This window comes from Chionomys nivalis, chromosome 20 (genome assembly GCF_950005125.1).
Source record: "Chionomys nivalis chromosome 20, mChiNiv1.1, whole genome shotgun sequence".
Classification (NCBI taxonomy): domain Eukaryota; kingdom Metazoa; phylum Chordata; class Mammalia; order Rodentia; family Cricetidae; genus Chionomys; species Chionomys nivalis.
In genome coordinates, this window is record NC_080105.1 from 47,818,800 (window position 1) to 47,834,550 (window position 15,751).

General features: G+C 40.8%; 1 protein-coding gene across 1 annotated transcript in view; it reads left to right on the forward strand.

The window, feature by feature from the left end:
* The first annotated feature begins 211 nt into the window (after positions 1-211).
* The window catches only part of LOC130862635 (disintegrin and metalloproteinase domain-containing protein 5-like), a 47,563-nt gene continuing 32,023 nt past the window's right edge, over positions 212-15,751 (forward strand). The window contains exons 1-12 of the mRNA XM_057752345.1: positions 212-266; positions 1,633-1,712; positions 2,222-2,277; positions 4,391-4,469; positions 4,744-4,820; positions 5,561-5,738; positions 6,567-6,632; positions 7,877-7,948; positions 8,133-8,290; positions 9,063-9,144; positions 13,387-13,523; positions 15,174-15,360. Coding sequence (XP_057608328.1) covers positions 212-266; positions 1,633-1,712; positions 2,222-2,277; positions 4,391-4,469; positions 4,744-4,820; positions 5,561-5,738; positions 6,567-6,632; positions 7,877-7,948; positions 8,133-8,290; positions 9,063-9,144; positions 13,387-13,523; positions 15,174-15,360 — 1,227 coding nt within the window. The remainder of the gene's footprint in view (positions 267-1,632; positions 1,713-2,221; positions 2,278-4,390; positions 4,470-4,743; positions 4,821-5,560; positions 5,739-6,566; positions 6,633-7,876; positions 7,949-8,132; positions 8,291-9,062; positions 9,145-13,386; positions 13,524-15,173; positions 15,361-15,751) is intronic.

A 15,751-nucleotide genomic window follows, 5' to 3' on the forward strand; every position in this document is an offset into this window, starting at 1 on the left:
AGTAAAACCTAGGCAGCAGCCTTCCTTTCGCAGTTGGAAGGATGGTTGGTGCAGGCAGCCTACCCGGAAGTGTGCATCCCAGAACCCGGCCCTTTCCTCGCCGGTTTCCCTGGAGACAGGGTTCAGGTGCACGCGCTGCCATTACTGGCCACAACGCCCTCCTGCCAGGCCTGATGCTCCTCAGTTCGGCTCCAGGACCACCGAGGGAGCCATGTTCCTCCTTCTAGTGCTGTTTATGGGTCTTAGTGGGCTGCAGGCCGGCCAGAGTGAGTCCGGAGATCCAAGAGTCTCTGAGGGGCCAGGGTGACTGCGTGGCAGGGTGGATTTCACCTAGCCCTGGCTCACACACTGCTCTGGCTTGGCTTTCTCTTTGCACCTCCTCTGTTGCAAAGCAGTCCCTGGAGTGGGACGGGTTTTCTTAACTGTAATGTGCATGATAATGAATTGTGTTCCCTTTGCCAGTTCTGTTACTGTGTAAGTGGTAGTCAAGATTCAACCAATCAACATTAAAAAAGTGTTTATCAAAAAAAAATCCTTTTTTTTTTTTTTGGCAACTGCTGCCCTCCTTAAATAAGTTTTTTCCAAAATTTTAGTTAATATTTTTTATACAATGTATTTTTTTTGTTCTATGGTGTCCTTTTTTAAAATTGATTTTATTGAGCTATATATATATATTTTCTGCTCCCTTCCCATCCTCTCCCCTCCCCTTCAACTCTCTCCCATGGTCCCCATAAGCCCAATTTACTCAGGAGATCTTGTCTTTTTCTACGTCCCATGTAGATTAGATCCATGTATATCTCTCTTAGGGTCCTCATTGTTGTCTAGGTTCTCTGGGAATGTGATTTGTAGGCTGGCTTTCTTTGCTTTATGTCTAAAAGCCACTTATGAGTTTATTTATACAATGTATTTTGATTATATTCTCTCCCCTGCTCCAGATTCTCTCTACCTCCCTACCTACCCAACTTCATATTCTTTCGCTGCGTCTCACTCAGCCCCGCCCCCAAATCAAATAAGATAAAAGGCCCAATAAGATAAAAGGTACCAAATTAAAACAAAAAAACCATAGTGTCTCTTTTGTGCTGGCCAACTACTCCGTGGCACATCGGCTGCCCAGGAGTGTGGTTGATATATACAGTGCCATTCCATTAGAGAAAACTGATGTTTGCTTTCTTTATTTTTTCTTACCCCCCCCCCCCCCACAGGGTTTTTCCTGTGTAGCTTTGGAGTCTGTCCTGGAACTAACTCTTATAGACCAGGCTGGCCCAGAACTCACAGAGATCCGCCTCCTTCCTTTGCCTCCTGAGTCCTGGGATTGAAGGCGCGGGCCACCAGCGCCCGGCAATTTTTGCTTTCTTAGTAACCACCGTCCTTTCTTTAGGATGGTACTCTGTTTCTAAGCTTTTCACTTCCCTGTAGTTCTGTATTTAGGCAGTTTAGCGGTGAAGTGAGAGGAGAGAGGACAGTGGGAAGGGAGAAAGGGGAGAGCAGGGGAGAGGGAGGATGGATTAGCAACAATCAAATCGTGGGAAAGGGAAAGGAAGAAATGTTTAAATCACCCAAAGCAGAGAAACGGATGCACAATCAGACTTAAAAACGGATCTCAAAATGGATCTCACTTATTTTTGTTTTTAGGCCCTCAGAAAACCATCCTGCAGACCACAGTTCCCGAAAAGATTTCATCACTAGATGTGGAAAAAGACCCTGAAAATCATGTAATAGCAACAGCATCTTTATAGGCTGCCCGTGTGAAATTGTGCACATCATGACTGAAGCTAGTCAGATAGAGGTGGAGCTGCTGGAGCCCAGCAAAGCTTCACTGCAGCAGAGCATTGTGGGATAGGAACTTCCGGGATGGGGCCTCACAGGTGCCAAAAAGGTGGCAAGTGACTAGAATGTCCCTCCAGGATGGGATTTGGGCGAGGCTGTGATATGGGGGGTGAGGTGAAGTAGGCTGTCCGGGGACACTGGGCGTGTCTGACTAAGCCAGAAGATACCAGTTAACACCAGGCAAGCTTCTGACCTAGACCGCCAGGCCACAGGTGCTCAGCTTCATCACTTAATTCTCAGTTCAGCATCTTAAAGGCGCAGAAATCCACAAGGAAAGGGAAGTCGAAAGACCCTGGCATATTTTTAATAGTTTTACTATTCATTTAAAACATAAAGTGGAGTATACAGGTAAATTAGCATGTGACTGACATTTTAAAAAATATTCTTGTTGCAGATTGCATATCTTATTACAATAGCTGAAAAACCATATTTTGTCCATCTTAAAAAACAGTAAGTAATTATTTTGTAATTCCAAATTTCAATTTTTTGACGTCTATAGGAGTTAAGATTATAATCATTACAGTTCAAATGTATTAATGTCTATTGAATGTTGGTCATTAGACAAGGCCCTAGGCATAAAAAGGAGAACAAAACAAGATACACACGGCATTTATAATATAGGAAGATATATTCTAAGGCACTAACACAAGAAAAAGAATTTTATTAAAATATGGTGATAAATACATACGAAATGTTCCTAGCAATTCAATGCAGCCTTTTTGAAATAGCAATAAGTTGTGACTTGATAAAGGATAGCGATAAAAGGTTTTGGAAAAATAAGTAGGAGATAAATTCTAGAATATGTGTCAGGACAACGCATATGGATATATGCAAACACCATGTTCATATGGTCAGGTGATCAGTGGGAGGGTTGTTGGGGATGGACCATCGGTTACAGCATGAGGAAGACAGATTCCGTAGACCTCAAGACAGAGTCAGTAGAACAATTGAGAAACAGTGAAGGACCTCAGATAATTAGGCTGTTGCTCAAGAAAAAGGTTAGGTTATTGTGCAGTTAAGTACTGATTACACACCGTGGGAGGATTTGTAGGAAGACTGAGCATGTATGTCCAAGTCGGTATCTTCCACTGGAGAAGTATATGTGAGGCTGGCTCTCTGAGGATGTTCAATACGTATATTGACTTATTAGTAAACAGTAGCCATGTTATTAATGCTTACAAACCTTGGGAAATATGAACACTTTGGAACTAGATGGGAAAGTGTGTAACTAGCATGGAAGACGAAGCTGAAGGAGCAGAGACGCAGGGCAAGAGGCAGAAGGGGAGGTGTGATAAATACAAACATTGGAAGGAGCAGAGACGCAGGGCAAGAGGCAGGAGAGGAGGTGTGATAAATACAGACATTGGAAGGAGCAGAGACGCAGGGCAAGAGGCAGGAGAGGAGGTGTGATAAATACAGACATTGGAAGGAGCGTCATTGTTTCAGACAGTCATCTGCGTAATCTGGACAGTTACGGTCAGAAATGTGCCCTTTGGATTTAAAAAACTGATGGGTTCAGATCTTTTCCACAGAACCTTAAGAACCAAGAAAGCAAAAGATGTAAGGATAGATGGCACTTCTGATAAAAAGATCATCTGTTGACAATTAAAACAGCACAGAGTAGTGCTGGAGCATGACATCAAGCTGGAATCCTTTAGGCTGTAGTCACTTGTAGACAACTTTTCTAATAGCACAGGGTAAAAAAGCCTATGGAACCATGGTAGAGAGAAATAGTTCACAGCTCAGTACACTCACAGGGTGGAATCCGTGGCACAGGTGTAAGGGCTTTCTCTGAAATAAGAAAGTCACCCACACTAAGGAAAGGAGTAAGGCAGGCTCAGACGATATGGGGGCGAGTGGCTTGAAGGATGTGTGTTATGATTGTAGGAACGGAGTCAAGTACTTTAATATTTACTGGGGTGGAAGATTATGGAAGAATTTTTGACCCTTGTTATTAAGAAGTGTAGACCCAGCACTCAGGAGACTGAGGCAGGAGGATTGCAATGACTCTGGGTTCAGTTGTGTCTACATAGTTATATCGAGAAGGAAGAGGAGGAAGAGGAGGAGGGGAAAGGGGATAAGGAGGAAGAAGAGTATGGAGGAAGCAAGGGAGGAGGAGGAGGAAGGTGAAGGGGAAGAGGGAGAAGAAGAGGATGGGGGCAGAAAAGGAGGAAGAAGGCAGTCACAACAGGGACTTGGATTTAGCAAGCTGATTGAATATGAATTTGTGGCAAAACCAAGATAATCATTTAAAATTGGTGTTACTCCCACATTCTACTTAGAGATTCAAATATAAAATCTGATAACAATTAGTGACAGAAACAAAGATTTGAAAGACCATGGGCGTCAGAGCCTATATTATTTCTTCGAGTTATCTGCTGTTCTAAGCTGCCCATTAATCAGCATGTTAGTTTTTTCTCTATTCAAATGGCTAATATCAGAGAGAGGAAATATTTAGACAATAGAATATAGCAAACTGACAGGTATTCAGTTATTTTGCATGTAAAGACTGTCGCCTTTTACATTTGTTCCATCGGAAGATGTTTTTGGGATTTTTGCATAGATCATATATAACTTCAACTTCGGTGATCTACACATATGACAACTATGATATCCGTCGTTCTCAACCTCTGTCTTTTCTGGTAAGCCTTAAGGTTTCTTTCATACAGATTTGCTATCTGGGTTTTCTTCTTTAAAACAAACAATCTCTAGTAATTACTTTAGTATTATTTTATACATTCACCAGAATTATATAACACACTACTTTCTGTTTGATACAAATTTATTGGTAATTGACTTTTATACCAAAGTATTGAGGTAGGTAAATGATAAATATAAATGACATGTCTTGGGTGTGTATTTAAGAATGAGTTAACCATCTGCTTTCATTTGTACATTTTTTTTTTTTTTTTTTAGGAAAGTTGCACTTACAATGGCTATGTCGCAGGTTTTCCAAACTCTCTTGTGACGCTCAGCATTTGCTCAGGACTCAGGTTGTATATATTACTTAAAGATATTGTCATAGCTAGGTTTCTATTGCTGTGAGAAAGACTATGACCAAAAGCAACTGGGAGAGGAAAGGGTTTGTTTAATTTTATACTTCTAGTTAACAGTCTATCGCTAAAGTCAGGGTAGGCACTGGGAGCCAGGAACTGAAGCAGAGGCATGGAGGAATACTGATTTGTTTTCCCATGACTTGACCAGTTTGCTTTAATATGCAACTCAGGACCGCCTGCCCAGGGGTGGCAGCATCCATTGTAGCCTAGACCCTTCACACCCATCATTAATCAAGAAAACACATCTGCAGACTTGTCTATAGGCAATCTGATGGAGACATTTTCTCAATTAGGATCCCCTCTTTTAAAAGATATGTCTACGTTTGTGCCAAGTTAACAAAAATGACCAGCACAGGACCCAAGAGTAAGGAAGAGTGCCTACAGGCTCAACAGGCTAGTCCAGAAAGCCAATACATAACACACCAGAGAGGACTGTTAATTGTTTCGAAGCACACATCCATGCCTGTTCCTGATCTCTTCCATGTCTGTAATAGGCAGGCGTATGCATTTGTAGTACAGTGATCTAGTTCTGGTATAACCTTGAAGAAAATGCAGGTGAAGTAGGCAAACAAAGTTGACTTTGGCATTAAGAAAATTCTGACCAAATTCTACCATTAGAATATTACAGATTTGGTTGAAATCATTTCAGACTTTTCTTTGATTGTTCTAACGTTCAGGGGAACAATACAATTCCAAAATGTCTCCTATGGAATTGAACCTGTGGAAACCATATCGGGATTTGTGCACGTGATCTATGAGATCACAAATGACAACACTGAGATTCCTGTCTTAGAAGAAGATCAGAGTTACTATTGGTATAATGATTCACAATTTCAGTTCGAAAGGAACGTGAAGGTATGTGTTCACTCTTTCAACTCATTTTATATAGTCTTATGAAATGAAAAATGCTCTTGAAGTACACTTTAATGTGGTTTTATTTTTTAAATGAAGGTCCTGTGCCATTTTTAATAGCTAGAGGATTTACAGTTGAAATTAGACACAGGTTCAGTAAAAACTTAGGTAATTAATCTCAGAAACAAGGAGATTTGAGCTTAGAACTGAAAGCGGCTAAAGTTTTAATACCCGTGCTTTTAGATAATTAACACAGAAAATTCCTCCAATTATTCAGGTCATTTAGATGAAAATATTAACTCTTTTATGTCAGTTCAAAAATAGATAATTTCAATAGCGTTCATAAGGTAAAATAGAGTAATGACCTTTCCATTAGCAAAGACCCATAAACTGGCTTGGCAGTATGCCTGGCTCTAGTAACGTCATCAACTGCTAACTTTGGTAGGATTTTTTCTGAAGTACATGGCTAGCTAAATCAGCTTCCTCATTCCTCACACTTGTTAGCAAAAATATCTTCCTACATGGATAGTTTTAGATTATCAGAAGGATCAAGAAAAGCAAGGCTTGGGTTATAAACCTGGAATTTTATTTCAAATATTACAAAATCAAGATTCCTGAGTTCTCATCCAGCTTGAGATGTCTAACTGAAAGTTCTTTCTAATGGCAGCATTTCTGTGCTGGGAGATCCTTTGAATGGCAGCGAAATTTTGTGTTTGAGAACAGCCTCATTACAGTTTGTAGCAGATGTCTTCCATCTTATTTATAAATATAATTTTAACAGAAGATGGCATTTAAAAACTTTTCTCAGGACCCGTGTCGTGTGTCTTTCAGAAAACTTCATTAGTCAAGTTATCTCCACGGTACTTCGAGATGGATATTGTCGTGGATAAGAAGCTGGTGTGTCTATTCTTTCTATTGTTTGTTTTGACAGTCTCCTAGATGTAAACAGTGTGTTATGACCATATCTGCATCCATCCCCCTGTCTCATCCTCCCTCCACTTCTGGTGGCCCCCTTCTTGTTATTGAACCGTGGGCACGTCTTGCCTGACGGTATTGTAGCACTTAGAGCCCACAGCTGGGTAAGACTGGAGACGACTTCTCCGCCACAGGAGCCGACATACTCTCTTCTTACACGGTGCGGGCTAGCTCACGGACAGTGAGCTTTCACTTCGGGTCTGGCTTGATGGCTCTGTGTCGTGTATCCAAAGTATGTGGTCTTCTCAGCAATAGAGTTTCAGTACCTATTTCATATGGGCAAACAAGAAAAAGCTGGCAATCGTATGTATTGTTTTGGGAGCCTTTGGCATCAGAGGTATCCGGCATTTGGCACTGGGATTTTTGTTTCAAAACCTATGCCTTGTTCCTGGGAGCAGTATTATCCTCACTAGCAGGTTACCTCTGTTCACGCTCTTCTAGAATGATAATGCTTAGTTAGTTTATAAACTAGTAGCTTTCTGTATGCTCTTAAAACCATCTTTGGTTTGGGTTGCCTCCCTCGCCTCCCCTCCTCTCCTCTCCCTCCCTTCCCTTCCCTCCCCTCCCTTCGTCTCCTCTTCCCTGCCCTCCCCTTCTCTCCTTTCCCCTCCCTTCCCTTCCCTCCTTTTCTTTTCCTTCCTCCCCTCTCCTCCCACTCCTCTACCCATTTCAATCTCTCTGTGCCTAGCATTCCTCCCTTACGCTTTCATATCACCCCACCCCCATCTCTTCTGTGGTTTCCTCACACATGGCTCCCCTCCTAGTTCCTGTCTTCTGTAGACATGCATCCCAAGACCTATGAGTATTTCTACCACTTTTTCTTATGGCTCTATTGCTGCCAGCCATTGTGGTGTTTTGCCTGGCTTCCTCAGCTACTGTGAATGTGGACTGCTGTGCGCAACTGTTGACACACGTCCCTCTGTGGAGACAGTATGGCTGGAGCCGTCATGACTCCATCTTACTCCTGGTCTACAATGTATCAAATGATGTTAAAATTCATGCTATTGGGTATTTTGAAGTAATTATTTGCTTATCATTATTGATTTTATGGGTTTCCATCAGAATGTAGTCTTATTGATTATTCAGAGTACAGCATGTTTGTTTGTTTAAAAGCATGCCCTTGTTAGTTTAGATCCATTCATTCTTCAATATTGCTTTTTTTTCAGTTTGATTACATGGGCTCTGACATTAAAACTGTGATACAGAAAGTTACTCATGTCATCGGCCTTGTTAACACTGTGAGTTTTCAAAAGCAAATTTGTCTATATAATCTGCAAAACCAGAGATAGGGACCTATGCCATATAGTTTGCTGAGCTCTTATTGTGTAAACAAAAATACCATGTTAAATATGTTTTTAAGTGTTTCGAGGGATGTTCAAATTCATATAGAAATTCCTTTATCTTTTTATATTTTCTTTTTAGATGTTCTCCATGTTAGAACTGACTGTTGTAATACATTCCATTGAAATCTGGTCAAAGGGAAACAGAATTTCTGTCCCAGAGAGTCCTAAAAGTTTGTTGATTGCATTTTTAAACTGGAAACGAGACCAGAAACAGAAGCATGTTTCATACTTACTGGCGTAAGCATATATCCTGTCTCTACTGACATTGAAGGAATAGCTCAAATGACATATTAATTACAGAAGATGCACATTGCTTTCTGTATATTGTTTTCTAATTTCTTGGATATCATGAATATAAAAAATGCAAGTTATGAAGGCTTCTCCCTTAGGACTAATGTGAGGAAAACTGCACACACTTTTCTTAAACAACACAGACCGCCAGAGATTGGAGAGATGGCGGAGTGCTTGCTGGTGGCCGCAGCCGCTGGTCTGGAGGCAACGGCTCCACTTTCCTATCAAACAGAACAGAACCTCAAGAATAATGGCAAATTAGAAGCGGGTGAAAAAGAATCAAACCTGCTATCAGCTCTCGATAGTTCCGTTTCTTACCTAATTAATTAATCACCTAGTTAATATTTTTATTTTTAAATAAAGATCTATTTGCTGTTAATGATAAATGAATGACAAGGCCTCAAAAGTGAAGTTTTAGGGATTCCTAGCTAAATACTCAAAGTTTTATACGCATGCATACAGAGTATATGGAATCAAACTGAAAGCTGCCGTTACTAGATGGTTAGGTCTTCCCCTTATATATTCCTAGGTAATTATGAAATTCACAATTGACATTGAAATATTCTTAATATTGAAGCTTTGGGGGAATATATCTAAATTGTACAACCCTGAGTGGCATAGAGCTGAGAATATAGTAAATGTTTTATAATATTTCATCCTATGAAAATTGCTGACATTACTAACACTGCTTTCTGATATATGCATGTTCATTTTGTAGCTTTGACGAGCATCCTGCTTCCATCGGAGCCCTGTATCCAGGGGAATTGTGCAGAGTGGATTTTGACGTTGCTGTTGCCCTGGTATGCGGTTGCTGTCCAATTTTCCTTCCCTACTCTTTTTTTCCATGTTTCAAAAATTCCTAAATATCTTATTAGAGGAGAAAATCTTCTATTTATTTGTTTAGTCTTCTCTCATACAATACATCCTGACCATACTTCCTACTCTCCTCTCCTTCCACTCCCCGCTCCCATCTGCCCTAGTTCTATACCCCTATTTCCGTCAGCCCCACTCCTCCTGCCCGAGAAAAGAACAGTCTTCCCAGTCCATCAACCGAATATGTTATCGCAAGTTAGAATAAGACTAGGTACAAAGCCTCACATTAAATCTAGGCAAAGGAACCCAGTAGAAGAAAAGGGGTCCCAAGAGCAGGCGGAAGAGTCAGAGACACCTTAACTCCCACTGTCAGGAGTCTCCCCCAAACACCAAGCCAACAACCATAGAATATATGCAAGGACCTAGTGCAGACCCATGCAGGTTCTGTGATGGCTGAGCCAGTCAGTCTCTGTGAGCCCTCCTGTGCCCTGCTTAGTTTGTTCTCTTCAGTGTTCTCCGGCTGTCTTCCACCCCTCCGGCTCCCACAATTCCTCCTCCCCCTTTTCTGCAGAGTTCTCCAAGCTCTGAGGGGAGGGGCCAGATGGAGACCTCCAACCTGGGCTCTCTCTAGGCAGAGAAAACCTTTTTCTGAGTTTACTCATCTTTTTCTAGTTTTTATGTTACAGTTCCTTGCATCAACCTGAACTGTGGCCCACTGTACTCAAAGCACACTGCTGTTTGCCTTGGCAGCCTTGATTTGGTCACTTTTAAGTGCTTATTGGTTGTATTTGTTTGTCTTATGATTCTTTGCTAGATTTATTTTTTCAAATTATAGACACATCATTGAGGTAGCAAGTACCTCATCTCTTTTATTTTTGATGTAGTTATTTTTCAATAAATGTTCTTTTAAAAAGATCACCAATGAAGCTATTGAAAGAAGTTTCACTTGTTGGATGATTTTAAAGAAATCAATCTAATTTACTCTTATCAATGATTTAATGACTCGTGTTGTATAGGCGATGGTATATTGTTTTTCAAAGGATATATTAATGCCATAATTATGATCAAATTGCTTATATTATTTTACTTTGCCTTCCTTCCTCCCTCTTGTTCTTCCTTTGGGGTTGTTTCCCCTAGGGTTTATTGGTTCTTTTCCTGTTTACAGTGACTAAGATTTGATTGGCTTGTTTCAACGTCTGACTTTATTGATACTTTTTTTATTACTTTGTTCTAATTTTGATTCCCTTCTCAAGTTTTTAAACCTTGATGGTGAATTTGTCTGAAGGCGTTTAAATCTACGATCATTTTATGCCAACTAGGTATATTTTAGATGTTTTGATGCTTCATAATTAAGTCCACAATATTTTCTAATCTGTCCAACACAGCTTTCACTTTATGGACAGTCCCTGTCTGTCTGAGAATACTCTTGATCGGAGGCTCCTTTTCCGGAACATTCTGGATTCAATGCAAGGGCTTGTTCTCTAGTCCTTTAGGGCTTTTCTATCCAGATGAAACCAGAAAACCCTCATCCTGACTTCCCAGATTTTGTCAGTTTCAAGTTTCTTACTTTTCGCTAGGTTTTCTGTATATCTTTCTTGGGTACATTTCTTAGCGGGGAGAGAAATTTTGTCCTTTGCCAAAGGACAGGAACTGCTTTCTTTCTTTGTGGCTGAATTTCTCAATGAAGGAATCTGTTCTCTCTTCCTCAGACATGGTGGACGAATGTGGCACTTGGCTATTCCTTTCCTCTCTCATCTATCTTTTTTTTTTCTCTAATGCTTATTGTTGACTAGGCTATCAGGCCTTTTCTTTTTGTGGTTTGACTTAATATCTTCATTTTGATTGGCAGGCATCTTCTGATGTTCATGGGGCAGCTTTAGGGTCTTCGAGCGCTTTAGAATGTCCACTCCTTGGGCCTGTGTTCTGTTTCAGTCATTTTCTTTTGGGTTCTGTAGTTTTTCTTTTTATCAGTTTTTTGGCCATTGCACTAGGTATGAAGTGACCTTGTGGTTTTGACTTCTGATTCCCTGATGAATAGTTTGCCAAGGGCCTCACACTGTTGGTCATGTGCATGCCTTAAAGAAAGTGTCAGTTTGGGTCTCAGCGCATGTCTACATTTTTGTCATGTATTAATTATTTTTTTCCATTGAGTTGCGAGAGTTCTGTACATGTTTGGACATTAACACCAACAGATGCGTACTTTTCAAACTTCCTTCCCACAGGCTGCCTTTTGATTTGTTGATTGATTCATTTGCTATAAAAAAGTGATCTGATTTAAGGACTTTAGTCTGACATTCCTTTTTCACTCTGTTAATTGAGCTATTGGCATCTTAGCCAGGAAGAACTTGCAAAGGCCAAGGTCCAGAAACCTCCACCCTGCTCATTCCCGGATGCTGGTTTCAGGTCTGTAGTTCATATTAAGTCAGCTTTTGTGAATGGTGAGTGTCTCCAGGATTCACGACACCCTGTGTTGAAGACTCTACTTTTTCTCGTTGTGATATTTGCAATTCTTGAAGAAAACAATCAGCAGCTTATATGCATGGTTTCACGTGGGGCCCTCTGCTGAGCTCTGTTGGTCTATATATTTGGTCTTGTATAAGTACCATTTGTTTTGGTTGACTTAGCTTTGAATTACAACTTGAGCTAAATGGAGAAATGATGGTAGCAGTCTTGTTCTTCTTGCTTTAGACGGCCGTGGCCTGTGGCCTTGTGATAGTGTACAGACTTTAGGGTTCTCTTTTACTTATGTGAAGAATCTAACTGGGATTTAAAAAAACCGCCTACAACTTTAGATGAAGTGGATACTTTTAACCATTTTTGCTCTTCTACTCGCTGAGATTGGGAGAGCTTTCAGGGTATGTGTGTCACTTTAATTTCCTTAGTCTGTATTTTGGGGTGCAGTAAGGCCCCGTCTAAGCATTTTGTGTTGGTTGTGTGTCAGGAGTAGCATGATTTTTTTGTTTTTTTCTGCTGCATTATTACTGCAAGTGTGACTAAACTTTATGTGTTAGCATTGTGTGTCCCAACAGCACGTCAGAGAATCAGCAGGCTCTCTGAGCAGGAGCGAATGCCTTTGTAGACCACAGTGACTTCCTTTTCCCTTCTTGCATGGCTGTTCTCTTTCTTGACTGAATGTTCCTGCTAGGTTTTCAGTGCTGTGCGTTGAAGGAAATGGTGGGAACAGGAATCCCTTCCTGGTATCAACTAGTGGGCAAGCTCTGCTTATGATATTCACAGCCTAAACATGGACAGTTTTTGTTGGTTGATATTCAACTCGACCACCTTTATTCTGTCCTCACAGGTACAAACTGGACACCACAGCTAGCAGATCCATAAGAATTTATGATTAAATTGAGAATATTTAAACAAATGCGATACTTTAAATGATGTCATAATGGTCACTTGAAAAGCATACATGAGACTGTCCATTTTGTTTTTTCCAGTTAGCTTGTGGGCAAAACACATCGTCTGAGGCTGCTGTTGCTTTCAGAGTCCCAGCTCAGGGACCTGGCAGCTCTCACACTGCAGGAAACATGTCTCCAGCATGGAGGTCTCTCCAAAAGTCCCCACTCCCCACATAGCCACTGTTTTCTTAATATGGTCAAGATAGAGACCCCACAAAGGTAGTATTTACACAAGCTATTCATGAATGATTCCCCAACCCCCTACTATATTGGATGAATCAGAAGAGGTCAAAACTAGCTTCCTCTCCACAACAGAAGGACATCATAGAGGCCATTAATACTGGGAAATCTGAGTTACTGGGACCCACTGATGAATGCAGATTTGATTATTGAATAGAAGATTAAAGGCACTGTGTCAAAGTTACATCAAAGAAGGCTTAAAAATGAGGCGGTGTTCAGGTGTCACCCTTCCTAAGGCAGCTGTGTGGCTGTCATTTAACAACAATAATAGTACTCGGAAGTCAAACTTCCTCTACTGATCCACCCATGTTTAATGAACCCATTAGCAAGACATTTATATCACTACTGCAGCTGCATCTGTGGAGGTGTCTCGGATATATTAATAAATCGATTTTCATCAAAACATTTAACCATTGCAGTTACAGCATGGAGGTGTCTCAGATATATTAATAAATTGATTGTCATCCAAACATTTATATAACTACTACAGTTGCATCCATGGAGGTGTCTCGAACGTGTTAATAAATCAGTTTTCCTGGCAGTCAGCGTTGCTTTGCTAACTCCTTCCCTTCTGTTCATGCTCAGTATCCCAAAGGCTTATCGTTAGAGTCATACAGTGTCATCGTCGCACAGCTGCTGAGCCTCGGCATGGGCCTCACGTACGACAACACCGACACCTGTCACTGTACAGGAGATGTTTGCCTAATGACGCCCAAAGCAATGTAAGACAACCTTCTTTACTAAGCACACACGTTTCCTCTTGCTTTCAACTGGCTTTCAGTTTCTGTTAACTGAATTAAAGTATTGATTATACACACACACACACACATATATATACACTATATATTCTGTATGCTATATATAATACACACACACACACACATATATTTTGAGGAGCTGTTATGCTGTTTTCCTTAGTGAACATGTGGATTTTAAACCCCACCCACGGTGTTGTGTGTCTTGATAGCCCCCACCTGCACTTCTCTTTTCTCTTGGTGTTTATTTTGCTCTTTTTGGTATATAACACTGCTACAGCATCCTGATGTTCATTATGAAATTTTGATTCATGAGTATATTATGCACCGATCAACACTGAATGTTGAGCCTCGTCTTAGCTTGACACTTTGTTTCTTTTCTGTGGTGACATTAAAAGCTGTCCTAATTGTTTTGTGACACTGTCTCAAAGTTGTCCTCGTGTCCCAATGGTTTTGAGATACATAGTGCATTAACGCTAGCTCTTATCACCCTGCCATGCCTGAAAGGCAGAACTTATTTCTTTCATCAGGGCAGACCTTTCTCTCTGTTTTCTTCTCCCTGCTCCCCATGGCATCTGGCAGCTACTATCGCACTGCCAACTTTTATAGACTCAAAAATTTAAGTCCTATTTTTCAAAATTTTAAATCCTATTTTTGATATGACATTTTTCTTCATGTTCCTGGATCCTCTCACTTAACTGAATGTCCCCTAAGCCCACCCACATTGTTGCAAACGAGGGGACTATGTACTTTTTTATGGCTGAATAGCTGCAAAGACACACATTTGATTTCTCTCCCCATTTTGTGACGAGCATGTGGGTTGATCCCATATCATGGTATTTGTGAAGACTGCGGCAGTGAGCATGAGAGCCCAGGTGTTCCTTTGACACCTGCTCCATCTCCTTTGTTTACATACACAGCAGGCGTTCTGGATCTCTCTGTAGGGTCACCCCACTTTTGAGATAGTGTCATGCAATAACTACAATAATTTCTATTTCTTTCACAGTAGGTAAGCAATGCTTTAATTGCTTTCTCTGGCTGGTGGTACCCACTTTCTTGTTTTCTGTTTGATCTTGGGGAGGAGGGAGCCTCTTTGATTTATCTTTTCCTATCAAGTTCTGTAGTTACAAAGTCATGAATCTCACGTCACTCCTGGGTGGGCAGGCAGAGAGAAAATGTCCAGGCCCTATGTGGTCCTTTAGGTCTTGGGTTTCTGTTAATTCGCCTTATTTTATGAATTTTCACGTATACTTGGTGAGGAGAAGCAGAATGATAACACGCAAGAGACTTTAGTGTTTATGATGCTGCTGTCTAGGTAGCAGAAGTCGGGAAGGATCCCTGGATCAGTACCTCGCATGTACCAAGGGGCCACCTGCACCAGGTTCTACATAAGTACAGTATGTGACAATTTTTTAAAATCGTATCATTAATTTTCACTTTTTCTTGGTAGATATAAAGAAGTCTGAGAAAACATCTTAGCACTTAATGTTCAAAAGTGTACTTAATGTTTTCTGTGAAGGATGGCGGGCACTCTTGAAATCTTTGTCAAAACACGGCATTATGGGAACTGAAGTACATGGCAGAAGCTTTGACCATGCACACACTGTTATGTTCTAGATATTTTGGGGGCATGAAGAGTTTCAGTACCTGTAGCTTGGATGACTTTAAACAGTTGTCCATGGGCAAAGACCTTGGATGTCTCCAGGACTGGCCTATGGAGAGAAAACCTCAACGCAGGCCGAGACGGATCTGTGGCAATGGCGTGTTGGAGGGGAAAGAGCAGTGTGACTGCGGCACTTTGAAGGTTGGTGGTTCCTTTTTTCCTCAATGCATCTCAGCTTCTTATGTGTAAGAAAAGCAGAAAAAACTTTCTCTCTTAGACTACAGAGCTTTTGTGGTGCTTTTAAATGCAGAAATTCCTATTATGGAACTTTCCAAAAGAGAAAAAAAACTTTATAAAAAGCATATTAAAAAATTACTTAAAACTTCCCAAATCTAGGGGGAAGATTTGTGAACTCTTACGTTTTCTCAAACAGTTTGGGCCAGTGGTTCTCAACCTTTCTAATTCTGCTAACTTTTAATACAGTCCTCAAGCTGTGTTGACCCTAACCGTGAAGTTACGAAGTTGCTGCTCCATGGCTGTAATCTTGCTGCTGTTGTGAGCTGTAATGTAGATATCTGTATATTTAAGAATG